The sequence below is a fragment of the Scyliorhinus canicula genome, chromosome 4 (genome assembly GCF_902713615.1).
Source record: "Scyliorhinus canicula chromosome 4, sScyCan1.1, whole genome shotgun sequence".
NCBI classification, from domain to species: Eukaryota; Metazoa; Chordata; class Chondrichthyes; order Carcharhiniformes; family Scyliorhinidae; genus Scyliorhinus; species Scyliorhinus canicula.
This window is the reverse complement of record NC_052149.1, coordinates 224,814,624-224,842,405: the sequence shown is the minus strand read 5'-3', so window position 1 is coordinate 224,842,405 and position 27,782 is coordinate 224,814,624. Positions and strand designations below refer to the sequence as shown.

The window sequence follows — 27,782 nt, the reverse complement described above, 5'->3', positions numbered from 1 at the left end:
CTGATAAAAAGCTTGTTGTATTAAAACTGCATCCCTGGTTCTTCGTCATGTCCGTCTGCTCTGTCTAAATTTGAAAATTTGTAATCAGTACCCATTATCCTTGATGAATATACACTGACAGTTTGATTGCCATGTTGCAAAATAATTGTTTTGCCATCTATGCCTATGATCCTCCATGGGCCTTTCCATTCATTAAAATTGTCTCGAGTATATTATGCTTCCTTGCTGAAAAATGGTATTTGATGGCCGTACATTATGCCTTAAAGCTCTGCGAATTCTTTCAGAAACTTCTGCTTCCAAAAAAGCTTTTCTACTGCTATGTAATGCATTTAAATGCTCAGCAAAGGCAGAGCTAATTGTAGTCTCTTCCCAAGCTGGAGGCTGGTCATCCAAAATGGACGGAATATTAGGATTTCTACCAAACACTAATTGATAGAGACCATAGCCCCCAACCATTTGCAATGAGTTCTTTGCATGTACCGCCCATGCTAAAGCTGAATTTAGTTTGCAATTCGGTCGATCTGCCAAAGTTTTCCGGAGCATGTCATCGATGACAGCATGGTTACTTTCACACACACCATTACGAAATGGGCTATCTGCAGCCATATTTGTAACTGTGATATTCACGTTTTCACACATATCCCTAAACTCATCATTAGCAAATTCTCCCCCATTTTCCGATGGGAATTTTGCCGGTGGGCCCATTCCTGTCCCTATCCATTTTTCCACAATTTGATCCAGAATTACTCTCTTTTCTGTACTTTGGACAATTGTTGATTGACTAAATCTGGTTGCTAAATCTACAAAATGCAAAATAAATATATTATTGGCTTTATCACAGATTTTAAGATCCATGGCCACAATGTCGTTAAAATTCCTGGCCAAAGGTAGGGTTACTATCAGTCGTGCTGGTGTCCTTCTGTACTTCCTACAAACTTCACAGTGATCACTAACCTATCAGTTTAGTATCATCTTCATCCCTTACCTCTGCATCCTTTAATAAATTATTCAGCCTCCAAGGAGACGGATGCGCAAATTGCCAATGCAGTTTTAATACAACAAGCCATCAACACATCCTTAACAACTGTACTTGAAATATTATTTGACAGTAATGGAATACAATGGTGTCCTGACTGTGTAAATTGTAAGCCCACCGTCTTTCCAAAAACTGTTGCCTTATCCTGTTCCATATCCAGTTTCATGTGTGCTTTCTTCATTGACGGTCTGCTCAGAAGCAAACATCCGTGCTGATGAAATTATTCACTCCTGCAATACTGCAAGGGATCACCACTCTTTTCAGCGACTTCAGAATATTATCATCCCCAAACCTGAAACTTGTAGAACTTTCAAATTCCTTAACATTGTTACGATTTTCAGCATTCAAGGATTCCAGGTAACATTTTAACCAATCAATTCCACAAACAGATGTGCAGCCACTGTCCAATACTGCACAATTGAAGGATTCTGCAACCAACACCCTCATTACCGACGTAAAACTGCTTGTTAATAGGACAATTCCTTCTTTCTAGTCACTATCATTTTCCTTTTCTGACTCTTCCGTGTCATGTGTTGCTTCAAACTCTCTATTGTAACGTGTTGGACAGTTGAAAGCATAATGGTACTGGGAATCACATTGAAAACATCGATTTATCATGCCCCATGCATTTCTGGGGGTCAGCTTCCTATTGTAGGTTCTAACTGGGTTTCTGTCTTCATAATCTCCGGGCCCCGTTCTCCTTCTATAGTCTTGGAATCTGTTTGTAGCCGTACAATTTCGCCATCCTGTTAGTAGTGTATCCTGCTTTATTGCAGGCTGACCTATTTGGGTTATCAGAGCCATCGGAATCGAATGTTTCCCCAGAAACCTTTTTAAAGTTCTGTCATCTGATCGAATAAGGTATCAATCCGCAAACTGACCTCCTGTCAAAACCAGGAGCCTATCCATGTTGCTCACTCTAGCAGTCAAGTAATTTAAAGGCCAACACAGACTGTAGAAATTCCAGGTTGTGTTTCTGCAGCCTTTTATATAGTCTGCCAAATTCCATTATATAGTCTTCAATGGAGTAATCCTCTATTTTCCGGAACCTATCAAAATCCGACCATGCTTCCTACACACTTAACAAGTCATTATTTTAATAAATCTTATCCATATAATGTAATAGAGCCTCCAGACCTTCTTCTGAGTCTACCTCTTCCAATTCCAGCTCAGAAAACACTTTGCTTCGGATTTTACTGTCATAAGGTAGAGAAAGAGCCAATGCCATACCTTGTTTTCTCTTTCCCAAGGCAATTTCCTTAGTCCACATAACTACTCCACTTCTCCATTGGTTGTACGATCCCCTTTCAGAAAATTAGGGGGGGATAGTCATATCCGGCCATCTTTATCCTAGGTTCAGCTGCAGATCCTTTTCTTCTCACTCACTCCTTGGTTCTGTCTGGAAAAGTTGTATCTTTCAACCCACATTTGCACAGCAACCATACTCTGCTCCCAGTTGTTAGACGTTTAGCTGCTGTTGTGTAAAGAGTCAAAGGTTCGGCTCCTTTTCCACAAACACCTTTATTATACTTCAACAGACTCTGCACAAATCTCTTTCATCACATCACCTGTCACAAAGACCACCTAAAGCCCCTTTACATAATCAGTGTCAATTATTGGATACTTAACATAAATGAGATAACTCATTGGAATGTCTCTTAACCCATTATTTATCATCCGCCGTCAGTCGCTTCAAGTGTGCAAACACATGGGCCCTCTTGACCGGCCCATTCAGACCTCGAATGTTCCACGTGACCAGCCTGGTCATGCGGCACCCCCGCCTGATCAGCCATAGCCCCTCTTGGGCCAGCCTCCGGCCCGTGCCCACACCTCCCTTGGCCCGCCCTCGGGTGCCCATTGTCATCAACCCTCCTTCTCTTCCATCTGAAAGGCCACAGCCCTGTCAGCAGTACTATCCCCCTCCCCGCAGATCCCCCCACTCCCCCCATCCCCTTAATAACCTTCAGCTCTCCCCCCACTGTGCTTCTCTGAACTAGCCCGCCCAGCTAGCCTGGCAGCTCCTGCCCCTGGCCCCTTGCACCCTACCTCCTACAGATTCCCTTCCCCCACCCCATTCAAAAATTAGTGCAAACAATCAATAGGAACAGAAGAAAGAAACCAACCCCCCTATTCCTTGACAAAGAACAAAAAAGAAAAACAGAATTGAAGCCAAAAACAAGGGAAAAAAGAAATGGCCTCAACCAAAAGTTTTTTGCAGCAACATCACAACTCCTCCACCAGAGTTCAAGTTCCACCTTCTCCTGCCAGTCTATTGTCTCTCATCACACCGCTGCCTCCTCTGAAGATCCAAAATGCAGCTCCCAGCCCACTTAACTCCCCCATAGGCGCGTCGGATACAATAGTAAAAACTTCACCCCCTTCTTGTAGAGGGCCGCCTTGTCCGTATTAAAACGTACCCTCTTCTTTGCCAGCTTTCCACTCAGGTCCTGGTACATGGGAATCTCACTGCCCTCCCAGGCGCAACGCCTCATCTGTGTAACCCACCTCATGATTCACTCCTTGGGCTGGATTCTCTGCCCACCGGCGCCGAACTCGCGTTCAGTGATGGGGCGGAGAATCTGTTTTGGCGCCAAAATTGGCACCTGTTTTTAAATCTCCGCCTCCCGGAAATCAGCGTACTCTAGGATTACTGCGCTCCGAGTATCCAGTTTTCCAGGCGTAAAAGAGTACAGTTTTCCCGACGGCGAGGGGACCTAGTCTCCAAAATGGAGAATCCAGCCCCTTATCAAGGAACTGGTGCAGCCGCACCACCCTCGTCCCCAGAGATTCATTCCCCTGGGGCTTCCTCATCAATGTCCTGTGCGCTCGGTCCATCTCCAATGGCCGGTCAAACGCACCTTCATCAAGCACCTGCTCGAGCATCTTCCCCACGTACACGCCAGCATCGGCTCCTTCGCACCCCTCTGGCAGACCTACGATCTGAATATTCTGCCTGCGTGATGGGTTCTCCAAGTCCTCCACATTCTCCTCCACCCACTTCTGGGGGTCAGGCATTAGCCACATCTCCACTGCTATCAAGGTGAACTGCTCATCATGTTCCTCTATCAGATCCTCCAACTACAGGATTGCCTGACCCTGAGCTGCCAGCCTCGTCTCCATAGGGTCAACCACCGCCTTGATAGAGTTCACTGCCTTGGCTAGGTCCTCCAGACTCTCCTTTCGTTGCTGGGTGAACTTCTCATTCAAGAAGCTAACCAGCCGCTCCGTTGACCATTGAGCTGGTAGAGCCACTCCATGCCCCTCCGCCATCTCCATGTGTGATACCAGCTCCACACCCGCTTCGACCAACTTATTCCTTCTTTTTCGGGCACTTCTCATCCTCAGCCCTATAAGCTAGAGGGTCAATCTCCTCCACTCACACTCCTACACCTTTTTCCGTCAAACTTTCACTTGAAAGCCAGGTGAAAGCTCAAAAAAGACCGCCACGAGCGGGAGCTACCAAATGTGCGAACATTCCATGGCCACCACCAGAAGTCCCTGTGAAAAATTTCAATGAGATCTCCTCTTATTCTTTTAAATTCCAGTGAATACAGGCCCAGTTGACCCAAACTCTACTCATACAGCTATCCTGCCATCCCAGGATACGATGTTCTTGTGTTTAATCTGTTCTTGCTCATTAACACAGAATATGGACAAATCATAAGTCAGTTCGATGCTTATCATTGGATTGTACCTGCCACTATTTACGCTAAACCTTATTGATCTGTTTTTCACAGTTGAGTCAAGTCCACAGGAACCTCTGCTGGGCAGTGACGTCACCCTCAGTTGTACCATCTCCAGGCTCTCAGATACAGTCAGTCTTCACTGGAAACAGAGAGACTCATCTCAGCTGAACAGGAGTAAAACTGATCAGATCCAAATCAATAACACCGTCTATCTGACAGTCAAACATGTTGCAGTGGAAGATGAGAGGTTGTATGAGTGTAAAGTGAAGGAAAAAGGATCTATTATTCTCACAGGAAAAGCAGATTTTTCCATGTCCAAATGTACAGGCCCAGTTGACCCAATCTCTCCTCATTAGACAATCCTTCATTCCTAGGATACAATGTTCTTTGTGTGTAATCTGTTCTTATTCTTTAACGCAGAAAGGTATAAGTGCCCTATGGGCAAATCATAAGTCAGTTAGAAGCTAATCATTGAATTGCAACTGCAGCTATTTACACGAAACCTTATTGATCTGTTTTTCACAGTTGAGTCAAGTCCACAGTGGCCTCTGCTGGGCAGTGACGTCATCCTCAGTTGCACCATTTCCAGACTCTCAGATACAGTCAGTCTTCACTGGAAACAGAGAGACTCATCTCAGCCGAACAGGAGTAAAACTGATCAGATCCGAATCAATAACACAGTCTATCTGATTGTCAAACATGTTGCAGTAGAGGATGGGAAATTGTACTGTTTTGAATTGAAGGAAAATGGATCCATTACGCTTACAGAAGAAGTTGATTTTTCCACTTTCCAATGTAAGTGCAGATTCCTCACAGTGGATATAAATGAGCTACTTGTATAAAACTGTGACATATAAAGTGGGGTCCTTCACGTCAATCATCAAAACTTCATGGTGACAGTCACCATTTGGTGATCTGGTTCATAAAACAACAATCAAAAAATTAGCTTTAATGCCACCTCTAACCGAGCTCTGCTGCTGCTTGAAGTGATTCCAACTGCTGCACAATCTCGGCTTTGCTGTATCTGCAACACCTCAGATACTTTCGGCCAGTTCACTGACTCAAACATTTTACCCAGATGTTTTTGATAAAGAGAACAAACTGCAAACTGAAATTCAAGTTCAACAATATTCATTGAACACACAATTTACCCGTATACTACCCACAAATATAATCTAGAGATATCCAAGATTGGTTTATACTACCCGTAAGGATGGCTTGGTAGGTTGTGATCTGATCCATGAACCCCTGTGGTTCGTTGTCACGAAGGTGGTTCTCGCACGCTGTTTCATTCTTCCTTTCTTCTCTGGTCAACCACCTTCATTGCCTTTGCATGGAGTCTTTGCTTCTGATGTGCCTTGGGTGCCTGTTTTTGTCTCCCTTCCTTTGCACCCTTTTGCCATTTCCTCTGGTTTTCTGCCAAAGGTGCTTCAGGATGGGATCTCAACATCCAATGACCATTTGACAGGTCATCTGAGCCCGCACCAGGTGTCCATCTCTGGTGGTGTAGCTGCACAAAACCTGTTCCCATATAAGGTAACAGCAAATAGTCGGACCTGATCAGGGCAACTGACCATAGACATGTGCGTTTCAATAGTGTGTGATGATCTCCTGATCGGTGATTGACGGTTCAGGTCCAGACATGTTCTGGCTGCTTGTCTGTCGGTTGTGTATTCAAACTTTGCCAGTTCAAATTCACTTGGTGCTGTGTTCTGGAGTATACATGGCTTGATTTGAAGTGCCGAATTCTTTAATTTAAAATACCCAATTTTAATCAGGCCTAAATCTAGGCCTTACTGGGTTTCCACAGCTTCCTGAAGTATTGAGCTCGGAGCTCAACTAAGGGAAGAGGGAAGGGCAGGGAATCAATGACCATGAACGAGAAAGGGAAGGATGGAAAGGATGGGAATGTGGATGAGAGATGGTGGATAGAGGAAACAGGCGGAGGCTGGGAATGGGGCTTTGGGAGAGGAAGAAGGGAAAAGCTGGGTGTGACACTTTGGAGTAGAAGATCAGAGTTAGTATTGATGTGAAGTGTAGAATAAATCCAGGTAACTGAGTGGGGAAACAGTGAGGTTTGATTTATTGAAGGACATGTTGCCAGTGTCGGTTAGTGAGGATGGACCAGGAGGATTTAGTGTGTAATAGATTGTGGACGGGTAACATGTGCAAAGTCATCTTTGTGAGATGTAAATTGTGCAGCTCATTTATTATTACCCATTCATGATTTGTCCTTGGACAATAAGTAAAGGATTCCCAATATTCCAATTCTGTCAGCTGGTGAATGTATTGCAGGAACAAATAAATGACTTTGGGTCAGTCTGGCTGAGAAAATTGGAAAGTTGTGGTAGAAATAGAGAAAAAGTAAGAAAGAACAAGCAGGAATTGTACAGATATAAATCTTGTGTAAAATATTAAATGTAAGAGGAGGCAGATATTCACTGTGAAGAAACCTACAATTTGGCAGCAACTCAAACAGCAGCCCCTTGTTTTCTGGATTGTGTTAAAGTGGGTCAAGCTCATGGAGCAGGAATCTGCCCACCTTACATGAGGGAGATGAGAACTAGAGGCAGAATGTTGTCAGATTTCATAATATTCTGCATGTAGCCATTTATAAATAATTATTCCATAGAAATGTGGATTCCACTTGCCTGAAGGAATCCAAATTCAGGCCATTGTATAATGCTACACAAACTGCAGCTCCCATCAACACGACCTAATGTTATTGCCAAATCCTCATAATATTTGGGCATATTAATAATAATAATCTTTATTGGCACAAGTGGCTTACATTAACACTGCAATGAACTACTGTGAAAGCCCCTAGTTGCCACACTCCGGCGCCTGTTCAGGTACATGGAGGGAGAATTCAGAATGTCCAAATTACCCTTTTTTTTAGAAAATATTTTATTGAAGCATTTGCAATTTTCACAATTTAACATATTGGCATTTCTAAAACAACCGACAGGTTGATGCACAAAATACCCCCTAAAATAACAACAAACGATAAAACACGTACCCCACTTCTCCCTCCCTATTCCCAAATAACCATGTACTAAATTCCCTGTCCTTATTTAACATTACCATGCCTCCTATTTTCCTCCCCCCTGCCTTTTTCCCTTTCCCCCTTCCTGCTGACGTTCAGTTTTTGTTAAAGAAATCGATGAACGGCTGCCAACTCCGAGCGAATCCCTGTATGGATCCTCTTAAAGCAAACTTGATTTTCTCCAGACTGAGAAACACTTCCATATTGCTGACCCACACTCCTGATTTCGGGGGCTCCGCGTCCCTCCATCTCAGCAAGATCCATCTCTGGGCCACTAGGGAGGAGAAGGCCAGAATATCGGCCTCCCTCCCCTCCTTTGCCCCCAGATCTTCCAGCACCCCAAATATTGCCAATTCTGGATTCGGAGTTACCCTACCTTCCAGGACTTCCGACAAAACATCTGCAAATCCCTGCCAGAATTCCCTCAGTTTCGGACATGCCCAAAACATATGAACATGGTTGGCCGGGCTACCCCCACACCGCCCACATCTGTCCTCCACCTCCTCGAAGAACCTACTCATCCGAGCTACCATCATGTGGACCCTGTGGACTACCTTGAACCGAATCAAACTAATCTAGCACAGGACGAGGATGCATTTAACCTTTTCAAAGCTTTTTCCCACAGTTCAGTCTTCCCACTTCCTCTTCACCTCTCTGATAGGGGCCCCTTCCCACTCTAACAATTCCCTGTATATGTCCGAACCCTTCCCACCTCCAACCCGTTTTTGACAGCACTTTATCCTGTAGTCCCCTCAGGGGAAGGCGAGGAAAGCTCGTGACTCCGTACAACGTCCTGTACTTGAAGATACCGAAACCCATTTCCACCTGGCAAATCAAACTCCTCCTCCAACATCTCCAAGGTCAGAAAATCCTCCTGGATGAATATATCCCCAAACCTCTCAATTCCTGCCCGCTGCCATATCTGAAAGCCCCCATTCAGCCCCCCCGGGACAAACCGATGATTGTCACAGATCGGTGACCACACTGACACCCCCTCCCATCTCATATACTGCCTCCATTGCCCCCACACCCTCAAGGCTGCCACCACCACAGAACCTGTGGAGTACCAAGCCTGCGAGAATGGCAGGGGCGCCATCAGTAAAGCCTCCAGACTCATACCTTTGCAGGATCCTGCCTCCATCCGCTCCCATACCGACCCCTCCTCCACTACCCACTTCCTGACAATCGATATGTTGGCAGCCCAGTAATAGTCAATAAAGCTCGGGAGAGCCAAGCCACCGTCCCCGCGGGCCCATTCCAGGAGTGTCCTCTTTACTCTCGGGGTTTTACCCGACCATATAAACCACGATATCGCCACATTCATACTTCTGAAAAAGGCCTTTGGGACATGTTATAACCTGCCTGCTTACCATTGGCTGGGGACTAATGACAATCCCACAATCCTGTGGGAGTATGAGTTTCCCCAATGAGGGGTGGGCGGAGAAATCATTAGCAGACTCCCTGCATAAATAGAGCTGGCCAGTTTGGAACCAGGGAGAGAGGAGTTTGGCAGAAAGAGAAGTTGTTGCTGCAGTTGTATATGTTAATTTGTAAATAAATGTTATTTCTTTGTATCCTGAAAACTCGTGCTGGATTCTTCGTGGCCCTCACAAAACTGGCGACGAGGGTTAAAGTGAATAGCTGTCTACACTGCTGAAGCCACCTCCCTGGATTTTTGTTGGATACAGGTTGGAAGTTGTTTTCTATTACACCATCCCTCTGTATGGACGTTTGGATGTTTTTGATGCTGCGCTGGAAAGCTGGAACCAGTACGCACAAAGGATGCGTTACTATTTCCGGGCAAACAACATAATCAAAAACGAGGTGGTCATATTGCTCACCGCCTGCGACCCGCATGCGTTTGGGGTGATTAGGAGACTTACGTACCCAGCTGCGCCAGACACCAAAACGTTTGATGAACTTATGAATTTAGTGGGGCAACATTTTAACCCAACCCATCCACGATAGTCCAACGTTACTGGTTTAATACCGCTGAGAGGACCCCAGGAGAATCCCTTGCCGACTTTCTATCTAGGCTATGCAGGATTGCGGAGTACTGTGACTATGGTGAGACCTTGTCAGAAATGTTACGCGACCGTTTGGTTTGCGGTATTAACAATGCGGCCACCCAGAGAAAGTTGTTAGCCGAGCCAACATTGACTTTTCAACAGGCCATTCAAACAGTATTATCCCGAGAGAGCGCAGAACTAGGAGTGCAGGAGCTACAGGGAATGGAGGTACATGCCTTGGGGTGCAGCCCCTTCCATCCGAAAGCCTCCGCCCGCACTCTGAGGTACCTTGGGCAAGGCGACGTCCAGATTGACGCCAGTGGCCGTCAGACATTCCTCCCCAAAGGGTGCCTTCTCCAGAACCAATGGATGAGGAGCCATGTCCGTGTCAGACTTGTAGGCGCCGACCCACACGCGGACGCCGGTCCTGGGGACGCCAGAGGCGCCGTCGTTCCGACCAAAACTGGGGCCAGCCGAGAGGTCATACCTTTCATTTGGATGAACCTGTGGCGACTACTCCCGAGGACGTGGAGACGGAGGATGACTGCCTGCAGCTGCATTGTGTGGCAGCTCCCCATGTGGCCCCCATTAAAGTGACAGTATGGGTCAATGGTCACCCGCTTGAGATGGAGTTAGACACTGGCGCAGTGGTCTCCGTGATCGCCCAGAGGACATTCGACCGCATCAAGCAGGGTATACAGACCCTTACATTAACTGACACACAGGCCAAGTTGGCCACCTACACAGGGGAACCATTAGACATTGCAGGAACTACGATGACTCCTGTTGGTTATGGACGCCAGGAGGGGTGTTTCCCACTAATCGTGGTGTGTGGCCATGGGCCCAGCTTGTTGGGTCGGGACTGGTTGTGCCATTTGCAGTTGCAGTGGTAGCACATCCTCCAAACAGTTTCTGGAGGGCTGACTGAGGTGCTAGGACGATACCCAGATGTATTCCAGCCCGGTTTGGGGAAAATAAAAGGGGCAGTAGCCCGTATCCAAGTCGAACCAGGAGCCACACCGCGCTATTTCCGGGCGCACCCGGTGCCTTACGCCTTGCTCGAGAAGGTAGAAGGGGAGCTCACTCGTTTGGAGACTTTGGGTATCATCTGGCCCGTCCGTTTCACTGACTAGGCAGCACCAATTGTACCTGTAATGAAGCCAGATGCCACAGTTTGCTTGTGCGGCGACTATAAACTTACAGTGAATACGGCTTCCCGACTCGACCGATACCCAATGCCTCGCATAGAGGATCTCTACGCGAAGCTAGCAGGTGGACTCTCATTCACAAAATTAGATATGAGTCACGCCTACCTACAGTTGGAGCTGGACACTTCCTCCAGGCCATATGTAACGATTAATACACACCGGGGCCTGTGTGAATACACACGTTTGCCTTTTGGAGTATCCTCTGCCTGCGCTATTTTTCAACGCGTTCTGGTGGGCATTTTGAGAGGTTTACCGTGTGTTGCTGTTTACCTAGATGACGCAGGGACATCGGAGCAGGAACATTTAGAAAATTTGGAGGCTGTCCTTAGATGCTTTTCGGAGGCTGGAGTCCGTTTACGTCGCACAAAGTGCGTTTTTCAGGTGAAGGAAGTAGACTACCTGGGTTATCGGGTGGACCATGAAGGTTTTCACTCCGTCGCAGAGAAGGTGCGCACAATTCAACAGGCCCCCGCCCCGACTGACACTTTGCGTCTTCATTCGTTTCTCGGCCTTGTAAACTATTACGGAAAGTTCCTCCCCAATCTGGCAACTACGTTGGCCCCGTTGCACCTTCTGCTGAAGAAGAATCACATCTGGGTTTGGGGTCACCGCAAGAAACCGCTTTCCGGCAGGTAAAACAACAATTGCCGTCTTTTGGGTTACTAACCCACTATGATCCTGGAAAGCCTTTGCTCATCACATGTGATGAATCCCCGTATGGTATTGGGGCCGTCCTGTCCCACAAGATGGAGAACGGGGCTGAGTGGCCGATAGCTTTCGCCTCCCGCACATTGACTGCAGCGGAAAAAAAGTATGCGCAGATCGAGAAGGAGGGCCTGGCAGTGGTCTTTGCGGTGAAACGTTTCCACCAGTACGTATATGGCCGCCACTTCACTATCGTGACTGATCATAAGCTTCTGCTGGGACTTTTTAGAGAGGATAAGCCAATACCGCCCATTGCTTCCGCACGGATCCAGCGCTGGGCTTTGTTGCTCGCTGCATACGAGTATTCTCTGGAACACAAACCAGGAACCCAGATAGGGAATGCCGATGCACTGAGCCGATTGCCTTTATCGACTGGCCCCAGGTCGACCCCCACGACCGGTGAGGTGGTTGCAACCCTAAATTTTATGGACACCTTGCCTGTCACGGCATCACAGATCCGTGAGTGGACCCAGACGGAGCCAGTCCTGTCAAAGGTTCGGCACATAGTCCTGTATGGAGGGCAGCATAGACAGCTCCCAGGCGAGTTGCGGGCATTTTCCTCCAAGCTGTCCGAATTCACCGTGAAAGACGGCATCCTTTTGTGGGGGACGCGTGTGATTTTTTTTTTTTAGAATTAGAACAGTACAGCACAGAACAGGCCCTTCGGCCCTCAATGTTGTGCCGAGCCATGATCACCCTACTCAAACCCACGTATCCACCCTATACCCGTAACCCAACAACCGCCCCCTTAACCTTACTTTTATTAGGACACTACGGGTAATTTAGCATGGCCAATCCACCTAACCCGCACATTTTTGGACTGTGGGAGGAAACCGGAGCACCCGGAGGAAACCCACGCACACAGGGGGAGGACGTGCAGACTCCACACAGACAGTGACCCAGCCGGGAATCGAACCTGGGACCCTGGAGCTGTGAAGCATTTATGCTAACCACCATGCTACCCTGCTGCCCCGAGATTTTTCTCGGCATCGGCCGATTCGGCAGTTTAAGCCTGGTGACCCAGTGTTAGAATTTTGCTGGTGGTGCCCAGTGGGTCCCTGGCGTAATCTTTTGCCAAATGGGCCTGATCTATTACCAGGTACAAGCCCAGGGGCGTCTCCAGTGCAAACATGTTGACCATGTTCGGTCCAGAAGACTATCCCTGCCAAAGATTGCCTGCCCCAGGAGCTCATTCCTACAACCGCAGAGACCAGACACAATGGAAAGTATTCCTCACAATCTTCCTCTGGTGCCTCACTCAAAGCCTGTGCAGGTCGCGACAGAACCGCGTGGAGATAAAAACACCAAGATGACGGAGGCAGCAGACTCTGACTCCGAGATGGAGACACAAGACAACTCAGAGGGGGAATACGCGGGCCGACGGGCCGTGGGCGTACAACCGTTACGTCGTTCATCACGGAAGCGCCGGTCTCCATCTCGTTACACGCCGCCTGATCCAGCTCCTTGTGCAAATGGTGTCCGGCCTGCGGCAAAACGAGTCCGACGCCCTCCTTCGCCAGGGTCTTCGGTGGATTCCTTGGACTTTGGGGGGAGGGAAGTTATAACCTGCCTGCTTACCATTGGCTGGGGACTAATGACAATCCCACAATCCTGTGGGAGTATGAGCTTCCCCAATGAGGGGGGCGGAGAAATCATTAGCAGACTCCCTGCATAAATAGAGCTGGCCAGTTTGGAACCAGGGAGGGAGGAGTTTGGCAGCAAGAGAAGTTGTTGCTGCTGTTGTATATATATGTTAATTTGTAAATAAATGTTATTTCTTTGTATCCTGAAAACTCGTGCTGGATTCTTCGTGGCCCTCACGAAAGGACAAAAATCGGGAGACACTGAAAAAAGAAAAGCAGCCTTGGAAGGACAGTCACCTTTACCGTCTGAACCCTTCCCGCCAGCGTCAGTGGAAGCATGTCCCATCTACAAAAATCCCTTCTCATTTGATCCACTGCTTTTCCCAAATTTAACTTGTGAAGCTGCCCCCAGTCCTTGGCCACTTGAATCCCCAGATACCTAAAACTCTTCCCGACCACTTTAAAAGGTAGCTCCTTCAGCCTCCTTTCCTGCCCCCCGGGCCTGAATCATGAACATCCCGCTTTTTCCCATATTTATAGCCTGAAAATCGCCCAAATTCTCCTAATACCTCCATGATTTCGGTGATCCCCCTCACCGGGTCTGTAATATAAAGCAACAAATCGTCCGCATAGAGAGAGACCCTGTGCTCCAACCCCCTCTCACTATACCCCTCCAGGTATTCGCTGCTCTCAGAGCCATTGCTAAGGGTTCTCTGGCCAAGGCAAACAGTAGTGGGGAGAGCGGGCATTCCTGCCTTGTCCCCTGACAAAGACTAAAGTATTCTGACCAAACTCGGTTAGTTCTTACATTTGCCACCGGGGCATGGTCCAGTAGCAGGACCCACTCCACAAATCTCTGCCCAAACCCAAACCTGCCTAAAATATCCCATAGATACTTCCACTCTACTTGGTCGAAAACCTTCTCTACGTCCATGGCAACTACCACCTCAGCCTCGTGCCCCTCCACTGGCATCGTAATTAATTAAGAAGCTGTCAAATGTTGGATGCCTGCCCTTTACAAATCCCGTCTGATCGTCCTCAATTATCTCCGGGACACAGTCCTCTATTCGAATGGCCAGGATCTTTGCCAATAATATGGCATCTACATTCAAGAGGGATATTGGCCTGTACGATCCACAGCTCTCCAATCCTTCAGGAGAGAGAAATTGATGCCTGTGATAACGCTGGGGGAGTACTCCCAGCTCCTTGGATTCGTTGAAAGCCTTAACCAGGAGCGGCCCCAGTAACCCAGAGAACTTCTTATAAAATTCCACTGGGAACCCATCAGGTCCTGGGGCTTTACCCGATTGCATCGCCCCCAGTCTCTCCTATCACATCCCCAACCCCAATCATTTACTTTCGGGAACTCGAGCCTCCCCAGAAATTGATTCATGCCCTCCTCCCCAACTGGGGTTTCCGACTCGTATAAGTGGCTATAAAATTTCAGGAACACTTCATTCAACGCCCCCGGGCCTGTCACCGTCTTCCCCCTCATATCCTTTATTTTCCCTATTTCACTCACTGCCTCCTGTTTCTTCAGCTGATGTGTCAGCATCCTGCTAGCTTTCTCCCCATGTTCATATATTGCCCCTTTTACCCTCCTCAGCTGACCCTCCGACTTCCCTGTGGAAAGGAGCCCAAACTCCATTTGAAGTCTCTGATGCTCCTTCAGGAGCTCCTCATTTGGAGACTCCGAATATCTCCTGTCCACCTGTGAGGTTTTTCCTACCAACCTATTCAGCTCCGACCGCTCAGTTTTATCCCTGTGTGCTCGAATCGAAATAGATTCCCCTCTAATGACCGCTTTCAGTGCCTCCCAGGCCACCCCAACTGCAGTCTCTCCCGTGTCATTGATCTTTATGTACCCCTGAATGGCCTCTCTCACTCGGTCACAGATCTGCTCATCCGCTAACAGCCCTGTATCTAGTCTCCACTGTGGGTGCTGGGACATTCCCGTGTCTGCCCGTAGGTCTATCCAGTGTGGTGCATGATCTGAGACCACAATTGCTGAGTACTCAGTGTCCTCAACCCCTGCTAGCAGTGTTTTATCTAGCACGAAGAAATCTATCCTGGAGTGCGCCTTATGTACGGGAGTATAATGAATATTCCCTGCTCCTTGGTCTCTCAAATCTCCATGGATCCACCCTTCTCATGTGCTCCATGAACCCCCGCAGTTCCTTTGCCATTGCTGATAGCTTCCCTGACCTAGCACTCAACTGGTCCAACATCGGGTCCAGGACCGTATTAAAGTCATCCCCCCCCCAATGATCAGCCGGTGCGAGTCAAGGTCTGGGATCTTACCCAGCACCTTTCTGATAAACGCGCCATCATCCCAGTTTGGGACATATATATTCATATATATGTCCCAATATTCACCACTGCCATTCCCTCTAGCTTCCCGCGAACCATAATAAATCTGCTTCCCGGGTCTACCTCTATCCTCCCCACCTCAAATGTCACCCTTTTAGTAATCTGGATAGCCAACCCCCTCTTTTTCCTGAATGAAACACTTGCCGACCGATCCCTTCTTTAATCTAATTTGGTCTCCCAGATTCAAGTGTGTATCCTGTAACATAGACATGTCCGCTTTTAACTGTCTAGGTGTGCGAACACACGAGCTCTCTAAACTGGCCCGTTCATTCCATGAACATTCCATGTAACCAGTCTGGTCAGGGGGGCTTTTGCCCCCCCTTCCCCTGTTGGTCAACCATGACCTTTCTAGGCCAGCTCCTAGCCCATGTTCTGCACCTCACTTGATGCACCCCTCAGCAGCGACTGCCATCTGATCTCCATCTCCAGTCATCTAACTGTCCCCTACCCATTAGCAGTACTCCCCCTCCCGCTCCCCCATCCCCCCACTTCGTCTTTCCTCAGCTCTCCCCCCATTTTGCTCCCGTGAATCAGCTATCCAGCTTGCTCAGCATCTCCCACCCTCTGGCGCTAAAAAGCCTGCCGACTGCCAGATTCTATCACACGTATCAATAACACAAGCACTCAACACAGTAACAACAATCCCAAAAAGCTAACATACCATCCCCCAACGCGCAGGCAACGAGGGAAACCCCTTTCCCTTTAACCGTTTCTTATCAGTCCCATAACCTTCAAATAGTATCGAACACAAAAGAAGCTTCAAGCTGCTTTAGTGAAATTATGCATGCAAGAATCAACCATCCTTCTTGCAGAAATTAAAACACCCCATCACATCTTAAAAGTTCTTCCCTCCATCCAGTACGTAAAGCAATAAATCAAAATCAAATTACACAAGAAGAGAGGAAAGAGGAAAAAAATAAAACACCAAAACACTTTTCTTCCTAAATATCGCAACTTAACTCATTGAATTAAAAGAACAACATTTTAAACAAGACATAGCAAAACATAGAACAATTTGTCTCACGTCCCTGCCAGCTTGCCCCTTCCCCCAACTCAGACCCGCACAATTTGAGTTTAAAAGCCATTCCACCAGATTGCCAGATTCTACCCCTCCCCCTTTGACTGATTCTTATCAGTCACATCACCTTCAAAGAGAATCAAACACAATAGAAGAAGCTTCAAGCAGCTTAATAAAATTATGCATGCAAGAATCAACCATCTTTGTTACAGAGAATAAATCAAAATCAAATTACACAAGACGAGGGAAAAGAAAAGAGAGAAAAACATTAAAGAAAAAATATAACACCCAAACACTCTTATTCCCGAACATCGCAACTTAACTTACAGAATTAAGAGGTTGAAATTTTAAACAAGATAAAGCAGAACACAGAACAATTTTTCTCCCCTCCCCGCCACTCCATCCTTTCCCTCAAACACAGCCCACCACAGTTAGAATTTAAGTGTCCTTATGCCAGATTATTGTCTTTCATGAAAGTAACCATTTCTTCCGGAGAATTAAAGTACAGCTCCCGTTTTTCATAGGTCACCCAAAGACGCGGCAGGTATAACAGTCCAAATTTAATGTCTTTCTCAAAGGGCCGCCTTAACTTTGTTGAAACTTGCTCTCCTCCTTGCGAGTTCTGGTCCCCAGTCTTGGTACACCCGGATCTCTGATTCTTCCCACATGTGCGGTTTTGTCTGTCTAGCCGATTTCACGATATGCTCCTTGTCGAGGTATCGATGTAGCCTCACCACCATGGCCCTCGGGGGCCCACGGCCCTGGGGCTTACGTATGAGCACCCTATGTGCCCAGTCCACCTCCAGTGGCTTGTCAAACACATCGGCCCCGACCATCTCCTGCAACATCTTCCCCACATTCGTTCCCGCATCTGATCCCTCCTTTCCCTCTGGCAGCCCGACGATTTGGATATTCTGCCTGCGAGACCGGTCTCCAAGTCTTCCACTTTATCTAGCAGTCGTTTCTGGCTGTGAACCTGGAGGCGATCAGAGTGTCCCATGCGCGTTTGCTCTGGCGCACACATCGGTCGGCCTCCTTTAACTGCCTGGGCCCCATGTCCTGCCCATCCTTGTTTGCCCTCCCCCGCACCCTCCTTTTCAGATGAGGCCTGGTGTTCCATCTCCTCCTCCAGCACATCACTTCTCTGCTGTGGCGCATTATGGAGGACGCAGCAAGCTGCCACAATGCCGGCAACACTCTCAGAATTATACTGGAAGGCACCTTCAGAGTGGTCCAGGGAACTGAACCACATCTTTTAGTGTCTGAGGCACCGCTCAATCACGTCCTGTATGGGTGTCACTGTTACGGGTCTCGTCATTGATCTGTGGCCTCTACATCAGTGTCATCAGCCACAACTGCAGTGATAAACCCTGTCACCCAAGAGCCAACCCCCCCATCTGGGGCAGCGTCTCAAGAGAGAGAGAGGGGGGGGGGGGCAAGGGGGGGTGTTCCTTACTATAGTTTTTATATTTTTTTCGCTACGGTTATGTAACTTAACACTGTGTTAACTTAAATTGTTGTTAATATGTTGGGTTGTTCATTGAGGAGGGGCGAAGGTTCATGATTGTTGTTATTACTGTTATCATTGGTATTTTAGTATGGTTTGATGTCAGGAATCATTGAGTGTGCCATGATGAAGTCGTCGTGCACCCTGCCAGGGTATCAAGCACAGGGGTGATTGATGTGCATCTGATGGTCACACACCAGGTGCACATTCATCTAGTGGAAATCCTTTTGGTTTGTATAGAGCAGCCTGTCATCTACAGGTGCTTGTAGGGTGGCATGCATCCCATTGACCACTTGTGCACTGAGGTCGTGAGATCCCGGACAGGTCCCCACTCGACGCCTGGAACGACCCCATCACATAAAGGTTCAAGGTGATCGTCTCCGTAACAGCCACTGGGAGCAGGTGTCCTCCTCCATAGCTCCGTGGCATCCATGATGTGGAGATGCCGGTATTGGACTAGAATGGCCACAGTAAGAAGTCTTACAACAGCAGGTTAAAGTCCAACAGCTTTGCTTGGAATCACTAGCCGTTGGAGCGCAGCTCGCTCCTCAGGTGAGTGAAGAGGTGGGTTCCACAACCACATATATTGACAAAGTCAATGATGCAAGGCAATACTTTGAATGTGAGTATTTGCAGGTAATTAAGTCTTTACAGGTCCAGACAAAGCAACTGGAAAGAGGGATAATCATAGGTTAAAGAGGTGTGAATTGCCTCAAGCCAGGACAGTTGGTAGGATTTCGCAAGCTCAGGCCAAATGAATGCAATGCGACATGAATCCAAGGTCCCAGTTGAGGCCGTACTCGTGTGCAGAGCTTAGCTATCAGTTTCTGCTCAGCGATTCTGCATTGTTCCGTGTCTGAAGGCTGCCTTGGAAGTGTGCCCCAACTGGAAGGGAACATTCCTGTCTGGCGATTGTCATGCGATGTTCCTTCATCCATTGTCGCAGCGTCTCCATGGTCTCACCAATGTACCACGCCTCGGGACATCCTTTCCTGCAGCGTGTGAGGTAGACAGCATTGGCCAGTGTCACTCTGCAGAAGCAGGTGCTAAGGTGGGTGGTCAGTGCAGTTTGCAGCAAGCTGGCTACCTTGCAGGCCGCAGTAATGGCGGTCCAGGACTGGACACTTCCCCAGTACCTTGGGGGGTCACCCTGGCCACTCGGCCTGTTCCCTTGTCACCCCCTCACCCTCAGCCCTGGCAGTGGCCCCCACCACCCCAGCCAACCTGTCCAGTGTCCGACCTGGCAGCCCACATTCATCCTCTCTGTGTCTCACCTCCTCTGTCTCTGTCTCTCATCAGCCGTGATGCCAATTTCATGATCTTTAAAAGCACAAGTGAACTTGGCCCATTGGAGAAGGAGAATCGCAGAGGTCAAATTGGCGTTGGAACCAATTCTCTGACCAATCGCGTTTATCAAATTGGCGTTAGCCAATGGAGAATACCGCCCCATATCTTTTCATCTAATTATGATCATTCATATTTTTACTTTTTCTGTACTACCATCACTATAAAATTCTAACACATTGTTCTCTCTCTCGCTTACAGATTTATTTGGGAAGAGTTACACTCTTTATCGATCAGGCACTGATCACAGTGAACTCGACCTGATTTGTTTTGACGATTATTCTTCTTCCGACAACACTGCTGCATGGAAATGGAAATCACATCAGCATCGTGCTCAAGAGAAAGTAATAGCATCTGCATCAAGATCTCAGCCCATCAATGGAAACAGGACTGACTTTGGGAATCGACTGGTCCCCACAGTGACACATTTTAATGGCAAGGACTTCAATGTGAGGATTGTCCCTATTCTGTTTGAAGATGCTGGAATTTACACATGTTTTCTGAAAACATATAAAATTGTGACAATCACACTAATCACAGTTAAAGGTAGGAGACAGAATTTTGCCGTTGTTTTAAATGATCAAGTAGTTGTTTAAAATCTAAATGATTTTCTTGTTTGCAGTCACAGCTGAACCATCTGATGCAGTGAGTGATGGAGACAATGTTACCCTGACTTGCTCAGTCTCTGATGTCACTGGATCAATGAGACTTGTTTGGATCAGCAGTGATGGGAAAACTGTTGCAGAGAAAACATTGAATGGACAGAATGGGGAAGAGAAATCATTGAGACTGATTATTCAGAAAGCTGAGAGAGGCAGCAGGAACTGGAAATGTGTTTTGTTTCATCAAAACCTACCCCAGCTTTCAGTCCTGTACTATCTGGAACCCAGTGGTAAGTGACTCGGGCTTTGCTCCTTATACTTTTAACCTGAAAAGAAAATTCTTCTCTCTGTCACAACTGATCCTGGAAACATCTTAACATCATCACTCTCATTCTAACTGAGAGTTGGTGCTTTGTGAGTGTAACTTACTCAAGGAGTTGAGCAAATATCAAGACTGAGACTCCGATAGAGTATTGAGCAATGCTGCACTGTCAGAGGTTCTGTTTCCTTGATGAAATTTTAAACCAAGAACTTTTGTCATTCAGGTGGATGTGATAGATCCTGTGGCAGTATTACAAGGAAAAGCAAAGGAGTTTTCCACAGTTTCCTGGCCAATATTTATCCCTCAATCAACATCACAAAAACAGAATACCTGTTCAGGTGTATATTGCTGTGTTTGGGAGCTTGCAACGCTCAAATTTCCTGCTACATTCGCTGCATCAGAGTTCAAGAGTAATTACTTTAAGGTGTCCAGTGGTCTGAAACCGACTGTATAAATGCAATTCTTTTATGTAAATTATAGTTGTTTGGTAACACAGAATTTGAGTATTGCTGACAAACAAAACACTCTTGTCAAATCTTTTCATCTTGCACTCATCAGGACAGTGCACAAGAATACAAACTGTAAAGCGAACAACAATTTATACTGCATGAGAAGAGTGCTGATTAATTAGCAATTGGACGCTGATTTGTTGAGGCAAAAAGGTACAATGTGTGGACATGTTCCTCTGTCTGTCAAGGACAAGTCCCTGTGTGTGAATAAATGCACCTTTAAGCACACCTAAATGAGGCTCACTCACACCATTTTTAAAAAAACATTTGGAGTTGTTGCTCGTTTTACTGGAGTGTGATTAACACGCCTCCGTTTAAAGGCCGTGTGCTTAACACTACTATGGCTCTGTATGTGTAATTATGCTCGGAGTCGCCAGGTGCCATATTGAGACACCGTCACAAGTATATCAAGGTCAGGTTCAAAGTAATAAATCCGTACACCGATTAGTAAGTCCAAACGATTGGTGTTTATTATAACAAATATAATAAATACACATGCATACGCTAAAGAGACTAACTTACTTCTAACACTAAACAACTAAATACTTATCTAGACAGGAACAGGCAAGGTCAGGAAGCAAGGCCTTCGTCCCGTTCTTGGTCTGTAACTTTCTGATTGGCAAAGTTGTCAAGGGCTAGCAAGGTCTGGATCACGTAGCGATCGTTGTGTTGGCACTTACAGTTCGATGGCTGATGCTCAACGGCCGGTGATGAAACTGGAGTCAGGATGCGATGTAACAGATCTGGGCCGGAGTCTGGAAGCAACAGTTGGAGCAAACAGATCTGGGAGCAACAGCAGATCTGGGCAGGAGCAAAACAGACCGAACCATGTGCGGGACCTACTCTTATAGGTCCCAGGAGGTTCAGGCCCCCTTGGGGCGGCTCCCTCATCGATTGGGTCTTCCCCAATCGATATCTTTCGAACTCCCCAATCCTAGGGTCGTTCCTCGATGGGTGGGGCGGTCCCTACGGCTCTTTGTGTTTGGTTGCTTTGGCGCCATTCTGTCTGGGCGTCTATGGAAAAGTATCCATCGATACTTAAATGTTTCTATTGTCCGGGGTCTGGATCTGGATCACCTCATTACTATGCAGATCTGTTTCCCATTTGCACCTTTGGCTGAAACTCTGCACCTGGCTTGAAACTGGTTTCTGTACGTGCAAAATGCAAAACAGTCTTCTGCAAGCTGTGTGTCCTCACTATGACTGTTTTTCCCTGCAGTCTTAGCAGTTCTCCATTTTGTAGCCCAGTGTCCATCTTAGATGGCTACATTCCCTCCTTGTGATCCTCACGAGAAATTGTGAAGGATCACCTATGCATGTTTCTTCGAGTGCCTTTGGGTGCCCTCTTTGGGTTCCCTGACCTTAGCAAGTTCCTGGGCGTCTACTCTGTCCTTAACTATGGCAAGAAAATTTTAACTCACATTTTCTACTTGGCGCTATGTCAAAGGGGACATTCATTACCAATAACCGGGAACCTCTACCTATCATAACTACTATCCTTATCTCATTTTAAACATTTTATTACAGTCTAAAAACCTCATCCATTCACACCACATTACATGTCACTTTCTGACTTGGCAGTTGAGTGCAGAACCATATAATACATTAGTATCTTCTTTATTCACATATTGCTTTATTCATTTCCTAGGCATCAAGGGGTTGGGGGGCTTGGTGAAAACCGAAAATAGGGGATTGAACTCCGTAAATGGTTGAGGGGCAGGAACGGGAGGCTCTCCTTTTCCATTTCCTCAACCTGAGGGTCTGTACTATGACGCAGAGAATTGCAATCACCAACAGTGATTCAATCACATACGACATTGAGTACCATGTCATGAATTTTGTGCACCAGGTCTGAACTTCGCTGATCAGTGCTGAGCACGGGGAAGTTGGTGTGAGGGAAACATTAACGGCGGGGGTTGTGGGGGAAACGTGACTTGCTTCCACATGTACAAATACAACAACGTTTAAAACTAATAGGTAGGCTTCCATCGTGGTTTTCTCTTCGTTCTCTTTGTCCTCTTCCTTCTGTATGGCTGATCCTTGCCGTGAACCCTCCTTCGACTTTCGAAAGCTATGGGATCAAGCACGGTATCTGTCAATACACAGTTTAATATCCATACTGTTAGTGTATCTGTCCTCTCATTCCAATTGACCCTTAAATGACTGGCCAAGTCACTCCCTGTGACTCCCCTCATTTTTTTTTTCAATAGCAAATTTAGGAGCAGAAATATACCTAACAACTTTCCTCCTGCGAGCCGTCTCGCAGGCTTTGCAAATTTACCATCCGAATGTTCCTGGATGTAAATAGCATGTGGGATGGCGGCCTAAGGGCTACCTAACGAAAAATGAAAGCAAATTTTGAAACGAAAGGTCGAATGAGTTGCGTATGTTCCGCTACGGGTAAGATTTGGATGGAATCCCCGGGTAAGGCGTGCTGTGCCGTACCCGAGCTTGGCTGACCAAAGTGGGTTCTCAGACAGGGCGGGTCCTCAGTGCCGTTTCTCCACTGCCTGAGTAACCTGGAATGAACGGGCAAGAATGTGTTAACCGTGGGATTGCAGCCTCTATTCACCGAATAGAGGGGCACCTAAAAACAAGGGTGGAGCCAAGATGCTCCAACATCTGAAAACAGGGAATAAGTCGTGAACCGTGTCGGTTCACCAGAGGAATACAACTGAAGTTCTCAGAAGTTTCTGCGGATAAACTAATGTGCGTGTAAGGCGGTCACAAGCCTTACAGCTGAAAAGATCTCCAATCAAACCATTGGATTGGGAACTGAAGTTCTCAAAGGTATCGGCAGACAAGCTAAAGTGCGTGCGAGGCGGTCACAAGCTTCTCAGCTGAAAAGAAGATGGCCAACCTCCAACTGAACCATTAACATTAAAAAGACAACAAATGCAAACATACAAACCAACATACGTGCAGGTTCCATCAGTGGTGGCGTGGGGCTGTGAAAAGCTGTTTAAATTTAAACACTGAACATTTAACAAACACATACAAACAAACATGCAACGAATATCGTACAGGTTCCATCAGAACAAGGATACTGTAAATTACATTTGGCTTGGGGTGTAACTAGCAGATGGAGTCAGTGCAGTGTGACCGAAGAAGAGGGGAAGGAGAGAAACAAAAATGAACTGGCATTGCTGAGGTATCCCTGCCATGAGAAGTGGTGGGTAAGCGCTCATAGTTTGCATGGGGCAGCTGGGACCTTGTAGCTGCTGTGGGTGGTGTTCTCTTTCATATCTAGGGGCAGGTCTAGCTGGTGCTGGAGGTCTCCTGCAATCTCGGACGAAGTGTCCTGGCTGCCTACAGTTGTAACATGACCCCTGAGGCACATAAGGCGGAGCAGGCACACTGGTGTATTGTTCCCTTGTGTACTGTTCCCTGAGAGGGGGGTTTGGGCTGTTGGTTTCTATGCTGCTTCGGGGGGCATTGGTGGGCTGATTCTGTTGCTGTTTCGGGGGGGCTTGACATTCTCGAGCGTAATGTCCTAACTGTCCACAGTTAAAACATTCCTGTGACTTGGTCTGCTGTGGGCTGTTCCTTCCCTCATTTACACATGCGGGGTTTTGATGTGTTTTAACTGGATTCATGTCTGCATCTGCCTGCTCTTCGGGATTTATAAATGCTGTTTTATTGTGGACAGATTGCTGCCAAACGCGGGACAATCTTTTCAAGACCCATTTTTCATTATGGGCCTCTTCTGAGGGGTCATAATTGCTGCAAACATTCTGTCCTGCATCTGTGGCGTGGAAGATTATTGTGCGGGTCCATTTAACCATATTATCGCGGGTTAAATGTGCGTGGTCTAAATCACCAAAAACTGCAGTGAAATGGATCCACAGCCTTCTTGCAAATGCTGTGGGATGCTCTGTTCTCTTTTGTCTGCATTTATTTAGTCCTTCAACTGGGTCTCCTCGGTTATACCCTATGGCATCTAAAATGGAGGTGTGCATTTCCTCTAGTGTGCCTCCTCCAACGTTCTGTGGGTCGGGGAGGGCTGCTACTACGGATGGGTCTAAGCTCAGAACCGTGAGCTTAACCTGCTCTCTATCGTCCAGGCTGTACATGGTAGCCTGCTGTTTAACATTTGCGAAAAATTGGTGGGGGTCTGCGGTGGGGAGAAACGGAGTGATTTTCTCACATGCGTCCCTGAGTTGCGTTACAGTTAAGGGGGTGGTGTAGGTGATTTCGGGTGCGCCGTCTGTGGTTGCCTTTCTTTGGGTGGTGACTGGATTCATGGGTGCGGGTGCTATCTGATCTGTGGGGGTTTGGGGTGCTTTCCTTTTCTGCTGCGCTGCTGGCGCACATGTTCCTTGAACATAGCGCTGTGCTGTCTCACTCAGTTCCTGCCAGTCTGGGGCATTCTCCTCATCTAACTGCGTTCCAAAAGTACTTTGGAACCCATTCTGTACGGAAAGCAGAGATTGCAGCTCTGCAATCTGCTTCCTACACTTGGCATGATCCACTGTGTTTTGTCTTTGCTCAGTAGTGGCAGCATGGAGTGCTCTTAACGCTGCCTTAAGGTCAGAGCATTGCCTTTGCAATGCCTCTACCTGCTTTTCCGATTCCTCTCTTATCAGGACGGCACGTTGCACGTCTTGATAGGCTTTTTCATACTGGGTCTGGGAACTGCTCAGATGGGCTAGACATGACTGATGTGCCCTCTTGGCATCACCCACCTCTCTACCCTTCTCTGCCAGCTTCCCTCTTAGTTCCATGTTTTCCTTTTCTATGTCCCTGACATCAACTTTGCTCATCCTATTTCTCTCTTCTAACTCTGCTCGGAGCGTCTGAACGACCTCCTCAGTGCCTCGCAACTGTGCCAAACAGGACACGATTGCCATCGGCATGCGTGATTTACTAAGATTTTTCTTATGAATTTGAGAGAGGTTCTCCCACCAAGTATGTCCTATACTTCCGGGACCTGTCTCCTCATTCATACAGAACTCGTTCCAAAGGGGCCATCCCTTTCCTTTCAGATACTTGCGGAGTTCCAGCTCCCACACGGGACACTGCCCTACTCGGCTACTGCTGGTCGCTGCGACCACAAACCGTTCTGGGTTCATGAGGCGCTCCATTGCCTGCATGGCCATTTTCTCTTTCTCTCTTAATTTAGGACAGGCGGTGTTGAGGTAATGTTTTACAAGACGGGTAAGGCTTTCGCTATGTTCCGCTCACAAAACTCCCGACAGTTTGTCGCAACAAAAAAAGCTCTCAGGTTTACCTTACAACCCTGTTAGTACGCATGCACAAAACACACTTCCGAATTATCTTTATTGGTTTGAAAACCTTGATTACTTGTGATTTTTCTTTTTTCTCCAATCAGATTTCTAATTCAAATTTCAGGGTCCTCGACGGAGTGGGGGTGCCACTTGTAACCGCGTCCCGTCAGGATGTCGCCACTAAATGTTGCTCATTTTACTGGAGTGTGATTAACACGCCTCCGTTTAAAGGCCGTGTGCTTAACACTACTATGGCTCTGTATGTACCAGCCTCCCCGGACAGGCGCCGGAATGTGGCGACTAGGGGCTTTTCACAGTAACTTCATTGAAGCCTATTCGTGACAATAAGCGATTTTCATTTTCATTTTCATGTGTAATTATGCTCGGAGTCGCCAGTATTGAGACACCGTCACAAGTATATCAAGGTCAGGTTCAAAGTAATAAATCCGTACACCGATTAGTAAGTCCAAACGATTGGTGTTTATTATAACAAATATAATAAATACACATGCATACGCTAAAGAGACTAACTTACTTCTAACACTAAACAACTAAATACTTATCTAGACAGGAACAGGCAAGGTCAGGAAGCAAGGCCTCCGTCCTGTTCTAGGTCTGTAACTTTCTGATTGGCAAAGTTGTCAAGGGCTAGCAAGGTCTGGATCACGTAGCGATCGTTGTGTTGGCACTCACAGATCGATGGCTGATGCTCAACGGCCGGTGATGAAACTGGAGTCAGGATGTGATGTAACAGATCTGGGCTGGAGTCTGGAAGCAACAGTTGGAGCAAACAGATCTGGGAGCAACAGCAGATCTGGGCCAGAGCAAAACAGACCGAACCATGTGCGGGACCTACTCTTATAGGTCCCAGGAGGTTCAGGATCCCTTGGGGCGGCTCCCTCATCGATTGGGTCTTTCCCAATCGATATCTTTCAAACTCCCCAATCCTAGGGTCGTTCCTCGATGGGTGGGGCGGTCCCTACGGCTCTTTGTGTTTGGTTCCTTTGGCGCCATTCTGTCTGGGCGTCTATGGAAAAGTATCCATCGATACTTAAATGTTTCTATTGTCCGGGGTCTGGATCTGGATCACCTCATTACTATGCAGATCTGTTTCCCATTTGCACCTTTGGCTGAAACTCTGCACCTGGCTTGAAACTGGTTTCTGTACGTGCAAAATGCAAAACAGTCTTCTGCAAGCTGTGTGTCCTCACTATGACTGTTTTTCCCTGTAGTCTTAGCAGTTCTCCATTTTGTAGCCCAGTTTCCATCTTAGATGGCTACAGAGTACCCAATTCATTTTTTCCAATTAAGGGGCAATTTAGTGTGGCCAATCCACCTAGCCTGCACATCTTTGGGTTGTGGGGGCGAAACCCACGCAAACACGGGGAGAATGTGCAAACTCCACATGGACAGTGACCCAGAGCCGGGATCGAATCTGGGACCTCGGGGCTGTGAGGCAGCAGGACTGACCCACTGTGCCACCATGCTGCCACACTCACACCATTTTTGATGATGGATCAAAATTTGAATCCATTGGATTTGTTGCCAAACATGACTGGACAGCCCTATTCGAAAGCAAATGACAAGAGATGAAATTGCTTGGCCTCTT

The 27,782-nt window shown here is 47.2% G+C and overlaps 1 protein-coding gene across 1 annotated transcript in view; it reads left to right on the top strand.

The window, feature by feature from the left end:
* Positions 1-27,782, top strand: part of LOC119965406 — a 218,882-nt gene that overhangs the window by 30,743 nt on the left and 160,357 nt on the right. The window contains exons 2-4 of the mRNA XM_038796157.1: positions 5,248-5,517; positions 19,714-20,058; positions 20,135-20,404. Of these exons, the coding sequence (XP_038652085.1) occupies positions 5,248-5,517; positions 19,714-20,058; positions 20,135-20,404 (885 nt within the window). The remainder of the gene's footprint in view (positions 1-5,247; positions 5,518-19,713; positions 20,059-20,134; positions 20,405-27,782) is intronic.